The sequence below is a fragment of the Temnothorax longispinosus genome, chromosome 2 (genome assembly GCF_030848805.1).
Source record: "Temnothorax longispinosus isolate EJ_2023e chromosome 2, Tlon_JGU_v1, whole genome shotgun sequence".
Classification (NCBI taxonomy): Eukaryota; Metazoa; Arthropoda; class Insecta; order Hymenoptera; family Formicidae; genus Temnothorax; species Temnothorax longispinosus.
This window is the reverse complement of record NC_092359.1, coordinates 17,730,463-17,747,300: the sequence shown is the minus strand read 5'-3', so window position 1 is coordinate 17,747,300 and position 16,838 is coordinate 17,730,463. Positions and strand designations below refer to the sequence as shown.

Here is a 16,838-nt window from a genome sequence, read left to right as displayed (position 1 = left end):
ATACGTATATTGTAGTCGCTATTAAAAATTTCTATTTTATTCGGGAAAGCTTAAAATTAAAAATAAGATAAACGGAAGCAAATGACAAGCCAGTTCTAATTAATTCAAAGAGACAGATGCTAGAAATAAAACAACAGATATAAAGGATCCAAGAAAGTAATGTTATTTCTGTGCAAACTACTTAAAACTTTTATTGTTGAATTTATAATAATGAGTTATAAGCAAGTTTAAGACTGAATTTCTATCTTTATCTAAGCAAGTTTCCAACTAATTTTCTATCTTTATACATATTTTCTAACTTATTTTATTAAATTTACACGACTCACTCGCGTAACTTTAACTTGCGTAACACGACTACGCAAGTATAATATTATAATATAGCAATATTATAATATAGCAGTATTCGTGTTTATTCTTTATAATAGAATTTTCGAAAAAAGATAGGGAAAAATGCGCGTACAAAGTATTCTCTCGCTTTCTCTTTCTCGCGTGACGTGCGATTGACTGAATTATATTGACGGTTCTATTATAGGAAAAGATAAACACACATGTCCACATTGGCCACATGTCAGATATCCCCCTATCCTCGCGCAATCCTGTTCCACGTAAACAAGAAGGTACACCCTATGCCCCGTCGTTGCAATTAGATTCACGATCTTTCGTTAAGTACAATGATCGTTAAGTACGGGAACCTCTCGCTAAACGCTGACGCGTGACACGTCGAACTGCTGATACGACGTTAAAGATGAAAGCACCTATTACGAAGTCACCCGGGGCGTCCTTTTCACAGGAACGATGACGATTCCGTCCGTGCCATTCCGCCTCGAATCATCGAAACGGCGCGCGGCTTTCCAACGGCGGAAATTATTGCGTCGGCGTTAATCGCCGACTTACGTGCTTTCTTTCGGTCGCAAATTAGCTGTCCGTTTTATTTAGCCAAGTATCGCGTCGGGTTACGAGGAATTGAAAGACTCTTCACGCCGCGCGTTTCTCACAAGAGCATCCGAGCGACGTCGAGCAGTCGGCTCGGGTTAAAATGACGAATGGTAACGACTGCCTAGAAATAGCTTCGCCCTTTGACCCGTGGACGCTCGTGCTGTAACTCACGCTCGGCGATCGATCGCGACGTTGCACATACGAGGATGCACCCCGTATGCCGCGCCGAGAGGACACGTCTCCGATAGCCTTAGCATTAGCATACAATGTCTTGCATCACGTTCCCTTTCCCGCTTTCGTAGCGCGGAATTGAGACGCTCGTACATTCTCCCGCGGCCAATTAGCAGCAATTTGGCCTCCGTGGATGTAAACCTTTGCGCTGCGAAGGCTTTCCTCTTGTCCGCGGATGCCAATTATTTCAGCTATTATACCTCTAATCCCGACGCGACGGCGGCAATGGTTAAGGAGAGCGGAGAACGACCAGCTTTTCCGATGCTAAATCCGTTATCTGCAACGACTTTCCGCGCACGTTTATATCTAAATATTTTATAGTTTCTACATTGTGTTACTTGTATATACATATAACAGACGTAAGATATTACTTTTACGTAAGATATAACTTTAGCTTTTACATTCTTAAGTACACGATTCAAGATAGGTCTCTCTTCTTGATCCTTTTCTTGGAAGATTTTTAAATCTTAAATTATTTTTTCAATACTTGATCCAATTTTCTCATTTTATTCATTTTACTTATTTCGTACTATTTTAATTTCGGCACACAAACTTTTGTTACGGAGCCACGATGTCATCCTTATAATTATTCTTGCTGGAAATGGAAAACGAACTTTGGTTGACCCGCCGTGATTCGTGCCTGATCGATCGAAATTATATTCCGCTTCTCGTTATCCCTTTTGGATCTGACACGGGATATTTTCGTATGTCTAATTCCACGCCGCTGAAACGTCGTTAGCGGATCGATCGATTTCCAATAATCTCGGGCGAAAACTTACGAAATTAACGACGCTCGCTCGCTAAAAATATATACCATTCCATTAAAGAACGCGCGATTAATAAGCACATGCCATTTCCTAGCCACCGAATGCCTCTTACTCGAGGGAATCCTCCATTACGTGGTAACTCAATAAATTCCCCGTACAAATCGCACGCGCCGCGCCGTCGAGAGGAGGGACTTCTGTTTTCACAACAACCGGTCGTCCTTAAGAGCCACCTTTTCAGATGTAATTCCGCGTGATGAGGGCACCCGCTATACACACAGACGAGAGGCCGTCAATCGCGCACAGGTCGGCTGGGGTATTCACTTTCCTTCGCTTTTTCCCTCCGACCGTGTACCGTTCCTCGGAGTACAGGTGCGTCGCCGCCGCGCGTGTACATACGTTATGCGTGTACTTAACGCGACGCGTGCACGCGAATAAATTGCAAGGCGTATTATGCGTCGGGGTTTTTACTCCTCACGCCGAGTTCCCGGAAAACGTCGCGGAGCGAACGGGTCTTCAAAGGCCAGCGGATTATCGTCGCGCTGCTGCATTTAGCGTTACCACTCTTTACGACGAGCGCGCGCAACGCGCGACGCGATGCGCCTTCGCGTCCCGCTCGTAAATCGCCAGGCGTTATCGCGAGCGACCGCGAGTTTTCAAAAGTGTATACGTGGTAATCCCGTTGCATGCAAGTATAATTAGCAAGATAGAAATCAAGGATATCGCAGCGAACAAACGACAAAACGACAATGCGCTAGCAAGAGACAAGCTAGAAGCTACGAGGAATTTAAGAAGGTTTAACAAAAAAAAACGAATTATTTTGATTTAAAGCCGGAGGTGACATTTTATAAAGCAGCTACGCTGATTCCGGTTCGCGCGGTTGGTCCGTCGTAATTATGTGACCGTTGATATTAAAATTTATTTATTAACGCGTTCTCAACGATTCACTTCTCGGCTCCTCGACCCGCGAACGACTCATCGCGTCATTTGCCCGATCTTCGCGTAACAAGGCTGGCGTGATTTCTATCCGGGCTATAAATTTCGCGCGACTTTCGTTCAACCGCGACTCGCAATTAAGTTCGGCGCGTTAGACGTGCTTGACGAGCTTGAGGCCTCATTAATTTAAACTCGCCGGCGAGTAACGGATTGATGCGCTGCCGCTTCTTACAGCGCGAGGAAAGGGAGAGAGAATTAACGTGAATAATCTCGTAGTAAACGGTAGAAATGAGGTCATCGAAGTCAGCAACGTCGCCTCGACACGAGATCTCTCGTCTCGAGAGTAGGTATAACCCGCGCTGAAATACGAGCGAGCGACCTAAAGCTCTTCAAGGACGGGGTGGAACCCTAGACATTTCTAAGGCTTGCTAAACCCCTTTCGACCCAACCCCTTGCAACTCTCCGCGCTGTCTCAAGTTCGCTCTCTCGCATTCCGATCACGCGTGCAACGATCTCATCGTTCGATCGACTCGATGGGCGATCGTTAGAGACGGCTAAAACGGTTCGCGCGCCGACCTGCCTAATCATCGTTAATCCCCATGAGATGACTCCCCTCGAGCGTGGATTGAAATCGCGAGGAAGGGGGGAGGGAGACGCATCAGCTCACGACTCTTATATCCCCCCGTCTCATCCGACCTCTCTACGGCTTAAAGTTTTTACCGACGCTAAAAAATTGGAATTTAAACACGTGCAGCTTGATTATCTAACTGTCGAAATTGAGCCCCCGGTATCAGCGAAGTTTCCCGCGGGGATTGCGATCGTAGATCGTGAGATTAACATAAAAATTGAGTCGCAGGATCTGATTAAGAGTAGGTATGTAATGGATGGAACGGTAGAAAAAAAAGAGAACATTATATATATATATTATATATACAATATATATATATGTAATTTCTTAATTATTTATATCGTCAATAATAGCTTAGCAATATAACATACACTTGCAGCCATATGCATGTCATAGTTCAAACATGTCGTACGTGACTCTCGTTTATATGAGAAAATTAACAAGAACTTTTATTATATAACGTTGCACTACTTATTAATTTAACTAAAAAGGGAGCGCTATAGATATTTCCAGAAAAACGAGATTGTCTAAATACGCCGCTAACGAGCTTAATCGGCTTGGAGACTTAGATCGCGTAGCTTAATTCCATAGCGAATACTATCATGTTCGTTACGCGATGTCATTAAAAAGACATTGCAATTATTGGCATCAACGGCATGAGATCTCCCGGCAAAGCCGATCTAAACCGAGATTGCATGAGAACCAACCGCCTCCTCTCTCTCCCTCTCCGTCCGGATCGAAAATCAGAGATTAACTAAATAAAGCGTAACGGCCCAATTCTAAATATATGTATCGGAAAATGGGATATACGGTCAGCGATCGCAAAAGTAGATTTGATCTGATTTCGGATCATTTACGAACGGTTACTACGTATACCCTACTTCTGGCCGCTTAACCTACGTTCTTCCACGAGGTCTCGCGATAAATACCCCTAATCACGTACCGCGCAAAAATCCACGGAGAAAAACGGAGAACATTTATGGAAACGTGTGCGCACTGCAGCCGTTTAGGCGGATATTTTCCTTCGACGTATCGAGTAACTGTAAAGCCATCGCTTAGATTTCTTATTTCCTTTATTTTCTGCGCGAGAAGAGCTCCTTTCTGTGTCAGTGGGTCTCAACTGCCTTGTAAAATACAGAGTATCTTTGATAAATTGTGACAAAACATTTATAGTCGCGTCGTTTTTCGCAAAGTATAAAGTACCGCGAAAGTACGGTACATTTTTCACGACACTGTAATTTCATACAAAAGATTTAGTTATTTGCGAGCGTTAACTAGCTTGATGAGACTAATTGCATTTTAAACGTTATACTTAAACCAAATTAAAAAGTTTAAAAATTAATTGGACAACCTAACATCAGAGAGAGAGAGCTGCCGAGTGAGGTTTTTGCCTTCAGCTTCGAGCGGAAGAGTCGAGCTACGTTTCGTAGATTTTTCCACGGCGGCGAAAGGAAGAAATCTGTAAAAATTCACAAGTTTCGAGTGCATCGAGTTATTCCGCTAATATTTATTTGTACCACGGCGACGAAAAGTGCTGCCTGAAGAATTCGCTTCCTCCTCCCGTTCGTTTCTCTTTTCATTCGGCAAACGTACCTTTCTGTTGTCACGGAACCAACATGAGATTTTGCCGTGCTCTCGCGAGTCCGACGGCGATGCGCTAGCTGCAACGTACCAGCCAACCGAGCTGCACTCGGTGCACGGGTAAATCGATAGAAGACAGTCGGGAGAGGGCGGACACACAGGGGTGAGGCGGATACAGGGCGGGTGCAGGGGTGAAAACCGGGTAAAGGCGCCGGGATTAGAGTGCCGAACCGGGCTCTAAAGTCTTTCCCCCTAGCCCGCGCCCTGTCTATCACGCACACGTACGAACCCACACCGTCGAACCGGAGACACTTCCACGTCCTTCCCCCTGTTCACGCGATATCCTCCTACGTGTTTCCCCCTGGGGGGGGGGGGTCGGCCCGCCCCCAAATCTGGCGTGTTGGCTCTCTTGTGCCCCATGACTCTTAGAGCCACTCGAGCCACGATCTGACGCCACTCCAACACTTTTCACTCGAGCTAAATTAACGTGCAATGCATCACGTGTACTTTTTGAGCTGCGAGTTAGAGAAATATTTCTCACTTTTATATATGTCCCTCTAAACTATATAAATGCCATTTTAAATTTTAAAATGGCATTGCGTGTGCAAATCAGTTTTATTTTTGTTGCGCAAATTTTTTCTTTTATTTTCGTGTTACTAGGAAATCGTGTTAACCCATATAATATACGAAATATCTTAATTATATTTTCTCGTTTTACACTTTCTTCTCGAAAAATTAATTTTGTGCTTCATATGAGCGTATTGTAAAGCATCGGAAAGAAAAATGTAACATATAAAAACTTTAAATTTATTTATTTTTTTCAAGATGGTGAGTAATGAATGCTTATCTAGATCGAATCTCGTGTATCTTACAGAACACGTGCCCGGATCGCATCAATGAACGAAAAAGAATTTTATTGCCCTATCGTGGATTTATTAAGCGTCGCGTAGCCAATCGCAGAACGAATTACACAATTCAAGTGTCTAACTCGAGTGCCTCGTACAAACGCGCCTCGGAACAACCGGCCGGCCTCGCCCTTGACGATCGAAGAGCTCCCGTCGGAGTTACGGGATGATTGATGGGAAATCGAGGCCCGGGAAGCGAGCCGCGGGCCTGGGCCCCGGTTACGTCGTATACGTCTAATCAATACGAGCCAGCGCCAGTGCCAGTCACGTTCCTCGGGTCCTCGGGCACTGGTATCGCGAACGCTCTGCCGAGCGCTGTGCCGAGCCCTGGTATGCGACCTACAGATCCGAATTTGTTGACCCGTGACAGAGGAACACGGTCCCCCCCCTCCTTACGTCATTGATCACGATCGAGGGCACGAGGGCTGCTCGAAATTCTGTGGTTTGCGGGGAATTTCAGTGCTCCCGGTCGCGCACGATGCGGCTGCCTCCGACACTGCGTGGCGCAGCAATTGCAGCACGAATGGAGTTGCCGCGGGACCCAGAATTGCCGCTCTCGCAAATTGAATCTAAGTTGCAAACCGGAGTTACAACCGCAGATGGAAATTTATCCGAGTTTGAGAGTGCATAAAGACATGAATATCGCTTTAACTCCATCTTGTTAATATACTTACAGAGGAGAAGATGCAGGTTTAAGACCCACTTTATCGTCACTTCAAGAGCAGTTTGCGCGATAATATATATAAACAGCGAATATGCTTTCATTTATTTAATATATCTGTAGCTATAGTAGCTACAATTATAAATTCGACTACGACGTCGCGATGATTTAATTCGAAACGCCTCGTCAAGCACTTTCAAAATGTAGGTTCAAACATAATAAATTGCGCACATCTTAATCTGTCAACCTTAGATACTATATATTTCCCGACGCGTTTCGAAAGTTGCTCGAACAGTACCGGTATCGCGGATAAACGGGATGAATAAATTAATTCAGGCGAAATTAATTAGGAACGATTGGAGGTGTCCGATCTGCGGGAAGCGCCAAGTTTCTATAAGCCGCCGTGACACGTTTCTCCTACAATCACTTTCACGCTACGGACGCTCGATCGGAACGAGAGATGCGACCGCAAAGATATAATTTCCCTTAACTCCAGGCCGTGCCCGGGTCCGCCGAGTGAGTATCGACGTGACCTATATCGCGCGCTGACCGATATTGCCCTCCTCCGTCCTATAAATAAACGATCCGAAAACAAGTGCGGCCGCGCGAGCGGTGTGATACGGTGATTATACCCGCTCGCGTGTTGCATATGTAGGTATTTACTATCGTTACTATTAACCACGTGTTCCTTCAGCAACGAATATGCGCGATCGTGCTGTACGTTTAATAGCGTTATAATTTAAATGTCAAATTTTGTTGTCGCGCAATTGCGACGATGAAACGCGCGCGCATGCAGCAGGACCGTGCGCTAATTATTTATTCGACGCCATGGCACGTACGAATTGTATTTATGTCACAGTTGCCTCATTACTTTCGACTTTAATTTTAGCGACGCACTCTGTGCTCACAATTAGCCGTTTTCCGCGATCCACAAATAAATATTCACGCACGTTTGCGACGCAAATGGATCCGAGTCCACGAGCGTGTGTTTTATTACGACGGATCAACATAAACGGATTAGTATAGCCTCCCGTCCCTCGCGTCTATAAAAAGAGTCGTGCTCGCCGATCGATTTACGGAACCGCAGCGCGTCAGCGCGCGGAACGTAACATTTTTACGAGAACACGGCAATCTCGCGTCGGGGAAAGAGAGGTCTAGGGAAAGAGAGCGCTATTTGCAAGCTTGATTCCATTACTTCGATGACGACGCGGATTTGCATCGTCTCGCGTTGACAGCGCACCATGACATCACGCTCGATGCCAGGCGAAAAAAAGAAAGAATGAGAGAGAGAGGGGGGAAATGAAAGAGAAGAACAGTACAGGCCTTTGTTGATCGGTCGTACTCTAAAATTACGCCAGTAACGGTAGTCGTGTCGCCCTCGCAAACCCCCTTTGCAACCGAGGCTTCCGCAAAAGTTACAGAATGATTGATGGCGGATCACGGGAAGCGGGAGAGAAGTTCTAGAACCCTCTCCACGCCACTCTCTCTTTCTCTCTTTCTCTCTCGCTGCGTCTTCGGGCAAGCCGGAGTAATCGATCCCGCACGACGAGAGGAGGCGAAATTGCACAGCGGATGATAGCGTGAGCCCGTAACGCGGAAACTGCGCTACGAAGTCGTCTATCACGCTTCAAAAAGTGACGAAGCCGCTTGTCGTCGGCCGATGAAATTATTATGCGCGACCGAAATATAGGCGTTATTTTTGCGCTAATAAGATACCCGCCGATAATTCCTCACGATCGTTCCTCCACGTTGAACAACATTATCGAAACGTAATTTCGAATTAAACGCGATTGAATTACGCGATTAACATACATTCGCTAATTAACAGCTAATAATATATCGGTGCATCACAGTCGTTTTGCAGTCGAGTGTATAATTAAGTATTGCACGCTTTGACGTGCTAACGGACGTGCTCGCGTAAACCGAAATAAATCGATTGCTTAGAATGCACTTTGCGCGAACGCTGCCTCAATAAATTACGCAATAAATCACCTCGACGCGCAAAACGGCGTTACATGATCGCGTCGTGCGTTAACGCCTTCGGGTTTACTTTTTTTCTCCCCTCCCCTGAGAAAATGGCAAGGTTACAACTTTCTTCGTTCGTCCGAGACGTTCCTCGTATACGAGCGCGAAAGTCGGGCGTGTCGCGCGCATACCGATTCTAATCCGACGTAAGTAACGAGACGAGACGACACTCGGCTCTCGGCCGATTTTAGATTCACGCGAGCGGACGCCTATTATTCAGCATGGTCGCACGGTTACGTAACGAGTGTCCGAGGCAGAATTAGAACGCATTGTGCGAGGACAGGAGCGCGCTGCACCGTGCGATTCTACGCAGCCGGTGTTCAAGTTTAACTTTTCCCCGTCGCGAGGAAATTGTATTCAGAGCGCCGCGAGACTTTCAACTTCAAGCCGGGTTCTTTAGTCAATTTCACGTCTTCTCCTTTGATCGAAGAGTCCAATGGTAATTTTCAACGCTGATCAACGATAAAGTTCTCCAATTTGTAGGAATTCGCTTCTTCGTGAATCCCGAGTCTTGGAAAGTTAAATAATAAAACCGGCTTCTAATTTTTATTTAGATCACAGAGTATATTTTATCTTTGTACATTTTGACTCGAGATTTCTTTATCGAGGTATTCAGCGTTGAACAATTACGTTGCAAAAAATAATGTCTGTTTTTTCCTAAATTTTCTATAAGAAGATGCAGACTTGAATTCGTCAAAAATCCTGATATTATGGCACCCCGTTATACTTAATACATAAGTAACATAAGCTATATACCTAAATTACAGCTGTATAATTACGTTGCGTCTATTGATGCTGGTGCGAACGACTACGCTCCGCTAAATTCCCAATGGGCATAAATCTGCGAAACAGCCGTTCGTAATGCCGTCAATTCGTAACACTAAATTGCTGCTCTAGATTTTTGACTCCATCGACATGGGGCCCTCCCTTCGATGAAGGGTGTGAAGCACGCGTGTTTCTTTCGGATCCCACTTCGAAAGCTTAGGATGTCACTTGGAACGGAGTTGGGGTTAAGAAGGCTACATAATTTAGATGTAACGTCCCCGAACCTGAGAGGATATGAAGCGGAGTTTCTTCCTTCGCACTGTCACACAGTAAAAAATTTAATGTCCCAGAAAGTCCACTCTAAATTTTGTGTTAAAATAACTCATGCATTGTGTTATTTTTTACATTTAGAAATGTTATTTTAGTCGATATAACATTTCTAAATGTAAAAAATAACACAGTGCATGAGTTATTTTAACACAAAATTTAGAGTGGACTTTCTGGGACATTACATTTTTTACAGTGGCATGGAATACTTATAATCCTTAGAAAGCTCCTTTACGGTCATTATAATGAAAATGAATTCCTACACACAAAGTTCCGTAACGCATTATACAAATGTATAAGAGTTACTCTTAAAAAGAAAATCTCTTTCAAACATGTTTTTTTTTCGTTTACTCGAATAATCATATTGTTACATTATTAGCATTTATTGAAGTAATCGTTATACAGTTGCGTTATAATTAATTGCGCTACTGATATTTGTTAGTATTAATTGTAATATCAATTATTCATCATATTGTCAGCATCTGTTAAAGTAATTACCAGCGTTGTACCACTAAAATATATTGTATATAAGCAAAACGCGATACTTCGTGTGGCACGCGTCGGGATTTAATTCAGGAGGCGAGCGATGTGATCGCCGGGTCTTATTAAAGGACGGACGCACCTGCTGCGAATCCAGGCACGTTTTTCCGGCGACGGAGGATAATCGCGTGGCGTCCCTTGATCATTGTCATACGAATTTTCATCTCCCCCGCGTCGGGGAGACATTCCCGAATCCATTTCACGGTGAGATACGGCAAACGACATAAATGCCCCGATCTCCTCCGCCTCCCCCTGTTCTCTATCTCGACAGGAGAAGTTTCTCTCTCCCTCTTTCTCTCTTCTTCTCTTACTTCTTCCACCACGGTGGCAATCAGATTGAATGCGCGTCATCATCGTTCTCGTCCTCGTCGTCATAGCTGGCTTCCCGTTCGTTCGCTCCCGGCTTATTCCCTTTTTGCTGTCCCTCGCCCTTTCTCACCCTCCTCCGCGTCGCCGCGTGTTTCTCTTGGTGACGCAAAGGTGAAGCAGTGGCCGACAGACAAGGGGGACGGACGGAGGAAGTGGTCTGATTGCGAGCGACGAGGGGGAGCCTGATTTTTGCCATACAAATTTATGAGAATATAAAGAAAAGCGACAGAAGGAAAACGGCTTTTGTCCCGCGTTTTAACTGGCGGCCGAGTCCCACGGGGAAGTAAACATGCATATAAGGCACGCTATACGCCGTCGATGGGAAAGTCATTGATCCCGGCAGTAGTCAGGACGCGCGTCCAGAGTGGGTCGGTAGCATCGAGATCGATGGCTCAGCTTAACGATGGACTTCCGACTAATTTGTAAATTGCGTATGACGCGCCGTCGAGCGCGAGAGGATCCTCGCGCGGTTTTCTCGAATCGGAGTACATAGGAAGAAAAGGAGACTCTATTTGGTTACGTAGATGCGTCCTTCATACCAAGATTTAAGCCTTGTTCAGACTTAGAGAGATAGAGAAATTAAATCACGCGCCCGAATTACTATCGGTGACATCTGCGAAATACGTATCGTAATGAATGACGGTTCTTTTGAAAGTTAGTCGATCGGCATCGAGTCATCGAAATTGACACACATGTAACTAAAGACATTATAATGGGTACGTTTGAATATGAAGTTATTATAATTCAAATCTGGTGGCTTCTTAAAGTAACGGCCATGTTTTCTACCTGCTAACACTTTGAAACGGGGAGATGAAATTGAGCTGGAAGCGGAGGCGGAGATGAAACCCTCTTCTTCTGTAAATCATTAAACCAATTCTAAACTTTGATAAGTTTGATAAGTTTAGTAGTCTAATAATTTACAGTTTCCACGAACTTTCCCTTGTCTTAGCTTTCGCAAATATTATACGAAGACGATCGGTTCCACGACAATTAAAAATTCCATCGATTTAATCGAGAGAAATTGATTCTTAAAATATTTTTTAATTAATCTGATAGGGATTTTATATATTGGCGTAAATATATGTGAATATTATACCTATATAGGAAACGAATAGTTCAGTTGCTTTCAATTATTTCTCTCGATTTTACAGTACGATGAAATACGAAAGATCGTGAGCCGCTGATACGGAGAATATAATATTTGAAAACTCAGCGATTGAAATCTGGATATTTAAGAGATGAATACGAAGGTTTTATAATCCGCGTACCTATTTACGCGATCAAAGATAGCCCAGATATCGAGACCGCATATGCTTCGACGATAATAACGTCGAATATTATCGCTGCAGGGCCGCGTTCAATACTCGATTTCAATAAATCGCGAATGAGCGCGTGCGTACACTCCCGATATGTGCGTTACAATTTTGCGCTGTTACGTCGATTTCACCACGGATCTCGCTCTCAAAACCGTTGCCGAAGCGCCCGCGCCGACGTGGTTGACCCAGATATCAGGTTCGAACGAGCGTTTTCTCACGCGACGAAATCGAAAGAGGTTTCGAAATGAAATTTCGAAAACTTCCGAAGCGCCGTTGATTGCAGCAGAAACGCTGACGAAATGGTTATTCGCAATAACGTCTCTTTACGCATAAACTCGTGTAAATTAATTTACATGCTGTTGCCCGATTAGCTGCTGATTCCTGATACGTCGGTCGAATCGCCGAGAAACGTTTTCGGAGCGCGTTTCGCTCATCATCCACGCGCGCGGAGTTCACGGAGTTCGTTTACGTGTTATTGATTCGCCGGCGAATTATAGACGCGCACGCGGTGTGTTATTTATGCTAATGTGTGTGAGGCACGAAGTCGAAAGCACGACGTAAGCGGCTACGTCATGACGTAGTACATAAAGTATCTCTCACAGAGGGAATTAGAGCCATCGAAGGTGCAATCGTATTGTTATATCACGACGGTGAAAGAAAGGATCGCGGAATTATTAGTTAACTGCAATCCTCGAACTTAACGTGCGGCACTGGAGTGAATTAACGCTGGCGACGAACCGGTTCTAATCGATTCAAATGCAGGAACGAAATGGGGCAACAAATAAAGAAATAAAATTTTGCAATGAGTTATTATTTTTATTCGAACAGTGAATGATGCTCTGAACTAAAAAAAACTTTTGTGCGGGGATACAAAGTCTTCGCATAAATGGCCTACAAAAATATAATTACACATATTACACCACAAATTCTTATATCGACGTCACTAGAAGATAAAAATCACATAAATTCAATCGGTCGATTTCATTTAAAATGTCTCACGCCTGAAATTAAGTACGCGTGAAGTTGCACACGCCCGTGTGCATCAACCCGATCCTTACGTAATTCCCACGCGTACGAAAGTTACATTCACGCCGCAATTTCGTGCCGGTAACTTCCCTCGAACGTCGAGCATTAAACGTCGACATGAAGAAATTATCGATGGATTATTATTGTTGCTGCCGGGCTGCATGTAGGAAGCTTCATCTCTCGAGTTCCGAACATTTTTCTCTCCGCGAACTTCTCCGCACAAGCGTCAATTAAACCGCTCGAATAACTTCGGCCGACGTCCGCGGAAGGACTCAGGAAACCCGTAACTTTTCGTCAGTCCCCGATTCGCCAGGACGTTGCTCACTTGAAGCAGAATACCCGGTACATGCCCGCGACCCATATTCATATCTCGCAATTACCCTGAGAATATGTAAATAATTATCAGCTCGCGATTAAGCCCGCGCGTTAATGTCGCTTGGAAAAAAATAAATAGCGCTACGCCCGTCGCACTTATCATCATCGGAGGCGGATAGGCAAACACGACGAAGGAGCACGGGGGAAGGAGCACGTCCCCTACGTATTTACGTTTCCGGTTCGATTATTATTGCACGACCGCGTGCATGGCGCGCGCGGAAAAAAAAGGTGAGCGTCGCGACGGCGCGCTCGCTTGTTCCGACGAGCCGGCGACGCTTTCCGGCCATGCCATTCATGCGCGTTGCACCCTGTTTACTGCTTCTCCTTTTTTTCCCCTCCCTTAACAACGACGGGAGAAACAAACGGAGTCCGGAGTCCCGTGGACGATAAGTATAGTCGCGCGCGCGAATCCCCCGCCGTCGTCGGCTCGTTATCTCGATCGTCGATCGAGGATATGGCGACGTTTATCAGACGTGCGAGATTTCCCGTCAGGAGGAGATACAGTGAGTCCCACCTTTCTTTTTAATCTCTCCGCACCTTTTCGGGACAGTCTCGACGGAGGTGGCCTTTTCTCGCCCGCGAGTCGTGTTATCGAGCCCGGCAATCCGGCATACCGATTATTATCCGCGCGAATAATTAATGACCAGCCGTTGATTGCACGCTGGTGAATCTCCCGTATGCGATAGTGAGCCTCTTCTCCTCTCGCGCTCTCGTCTGGCGCGAGCGCGACCGTCCTGCTCCGAAATGGACGGCAGTCCCGGCTGCCGTCAAATTATCGGTGTTTACGGTGTCGGACCGAGCCTCTTTCGGAGCAGCGATGCGCAACTTTCGGAGCCTTCCCTTTTTACGTAATTTAATGACTATATTTAGCAAAATAATGTATGGTAAATCGTGTATATTACAGTCCTGTATTTACATAACGATCGGAGCATCAATCATATTATTTCTTGCTGTCATCTAAAATGCGAATGCTGATGTTTCGTAAAAATTTTCTCTGACATGCAAGCTCGATTTTTTTTAAATATAATTCTGATAAGTGATACGTTTGTTTAAATGGAATAATTTAGCTTTCTTAATTGTTACTCCGATTATTTTTCGAGCTGTACATAATATTTGACAGGTATCTTGACAAAGTAATACTTTTCGTATGTTTATTTGTCGATATTTTTTTTAAGAGAATCCTCGATAGGTCAAGTCGGTCAACGGTTGCGCATCCATTGATTTCTCTCAAGAATTCGTTACTAAATATGCATAATATAATTTCAGCCTCGTAGCATCAAACAATTTATCGTCCGATATTTTAAGGAATCTGTCTTCTTATCTCTCTCGGCGAGTCTAGAAACGATGCCGAGAACGTCACGTTACATAATTGGCATTACGCTTTTACGAGGCTGTATTTCAGCTGTGTGCAACGCAAAAACTTCCGGTTTGACCCCCCCGCCCAAAAAAAAAGAAAAAGAAAAGGAGTTATGTCGAAAGAGCGCTCACATTGCTCCCCCCCCTTCTTCCCTCTTGTCTCCCACGTCACATATACATAATACGCGCGATTCTCTCGCCGCTTGTTACGTGATTCCGCACAATTGCATAATGAATTCTCCGACAACGAACGAATGTCAGATCCGGACCTTGATTCCCGCGGACGATCCATAACGATCTCTTGTTTTGCGACGTAAATCGGCCGATCGGCGCACGTGGCTCGAATTCCGCCCCTATTCGTAAATACGATATTCGAAGAAGAACGTAAAATTATCTTATTATCTATTACGATTCATTTATTTATTATTTTCTTACGCGTCTCCATCCTGATTTTTTCTCTTAATTCATTCGTGTGTTCTATTAATCTGACTCAACTTGAACTTAACTACATATGTTTCTCGATGGATTGAATTGCTCACGTGGAGAAATGTTTTGTTCCAGGTAAATCTCCGTTCTTCCCGAGTCTCGAAGAGCAAGGTGGTACCCTGTTGGAGGATCCGAACGCGCCGAGCCAGCTGGACGGCGTCGGCGTTGGCGTCGGAGTAGGCGTCGGCGTCGGTGTGGGCGGCGGGATAACGGCGTCCCAAGCGGCCCCGCTGTCGTCGCCAAGTCGGAGCAGTCCGCACAGTCAGGGCAGCGAAACCGGCGAGCGTTTCTCCAGGAAAGTCTTCGTCGGCGGACTACCGCCTGACATCGATGAAGGTACGCCGATTGATCATGTTAAAATTTATCATCTAAAATAGATTACTTGTGAGACGTGACAGAATGACGGTAATCATGGCGCATTTCCTCTCGATTCAGACGAGATCACAGCCAGTTTCCGTCGCTTTGGGCCGCTCGTCGTGGACTGGCCGCACAAGGCAGAAAGCAAATCCTACTTCCCGCCGAAAGGCTACGCGTTTCTGCTGTTCCAGGTATGCTTTCATCCCCTTTCGTTTTTTCTTTTTTTATTTTTGGATTATTTGGATTGATAAAACTAACAGAAAAAAACTAATGATAAATCGACCGCTCGGTATTCCAGGACGAGGGTTCGGTGCAACAGCTGATAGACGCCTGCATCCAGGACGAGGACAAGCTTTACCTTTGCGTAAGCTCGCCCACGATCAAGGACAAGCCCGTGCAGATCCGACCTTGGCGGCTGAGCGATGCCGACTTCGTGCTGGACGCCTCCATGCCGCTCGATCCGCGAAAAACGGTTTTCGTCGGCGGAGTGCCGCGACCGCTCAAGGCCGTCGAGCTCGCGATGATTATGGACCGGCTTTACGGTGGTGTCTGTTACGCCGGCATCGACACCGATCCCGAGCTCAAGTATCCCAAGGGTGCCGGCAGGGTCGCCTTCAGTAATCAGCAAAGCTACATAGCTGCCATCTCAGCCAGATTCGTACAGCTGCAGCACGGCGATATTGACAAGAGGGTGAGTACGAAGAAAAATTGCATCCTTTCGCGTGCCCTTCTTTCCGAGAAGGCTCGAGCGTGTAACATCACTAAATGAAATATTCAGGACAAGAATGAAAGATCTAAGTCCGTGATTAGTAAGATTGTTTAAAAAATTTTTACAGATTATGAGTATCATTCCCCGAGCAATTATTCTTGTTTTAAGTACTTCGAGCGTTTCATACTTTTTTCTGACCGTATCGATAATCTCTTGAACAGGTCGAAGTCAAACCATACGTTCTGGACGATCAGATGTGCGACGAATGTCAAGGCCAGCGTTGCGGAGGCAAGTTTGCGCCATTCTTCTGCGCCAACGTCACCTGCCTGCAGGTATGTCTCGATCATCGGCTCATTTTTATTAATAAATTATAAAACACTGTAAAATAAAAGTGTGGGTTTTATTTTTAATTTGAAGCCAAAGATTTAAGATTTCTGTACGAATGTCATGGCAAAGAGTAACTCTATTAAAATTAAATCTTATGATTTCTGAAATTCCATTGGAATTTCATCCAATAATTGCATCCACGCGATTCAAAACTAAAA

The 16,838-nt window shown here is 45.1% G+C and overlaps 1 protein-coding gene across 1 annotated transcript in view; it reads left to right on the top strand.

The window, feature by feature from the left end:
• Orb2 (cytoplasmic polyadenylation element-binding protein orb2) overlaps positions 1–16,838 on the top strand; it is a 141,426-nt gene that overhangs the window by 103,720 nt on the left and 20,868 nt on the right. The window contains exons 4-7 of the mRNA XM_071769614.1: positions 15,303–15,563; positions 15,663–15,775; positions 15,883–16,275; positions 16,515–16,625. Of these exons, the coding sequence (XP_071625715.1) occupies positions 15,303–15,563; positions 15,663–15,775; positions 15,883–16,275; positions 16,515–16,625 (878 nt within the window). The remainder of the gene's footprint in view (positions 1–15,302; positions 15,564–15,662; positions 15,776–15,882; positions 16,276–16,514; positions 16,626–16,838) is intronic.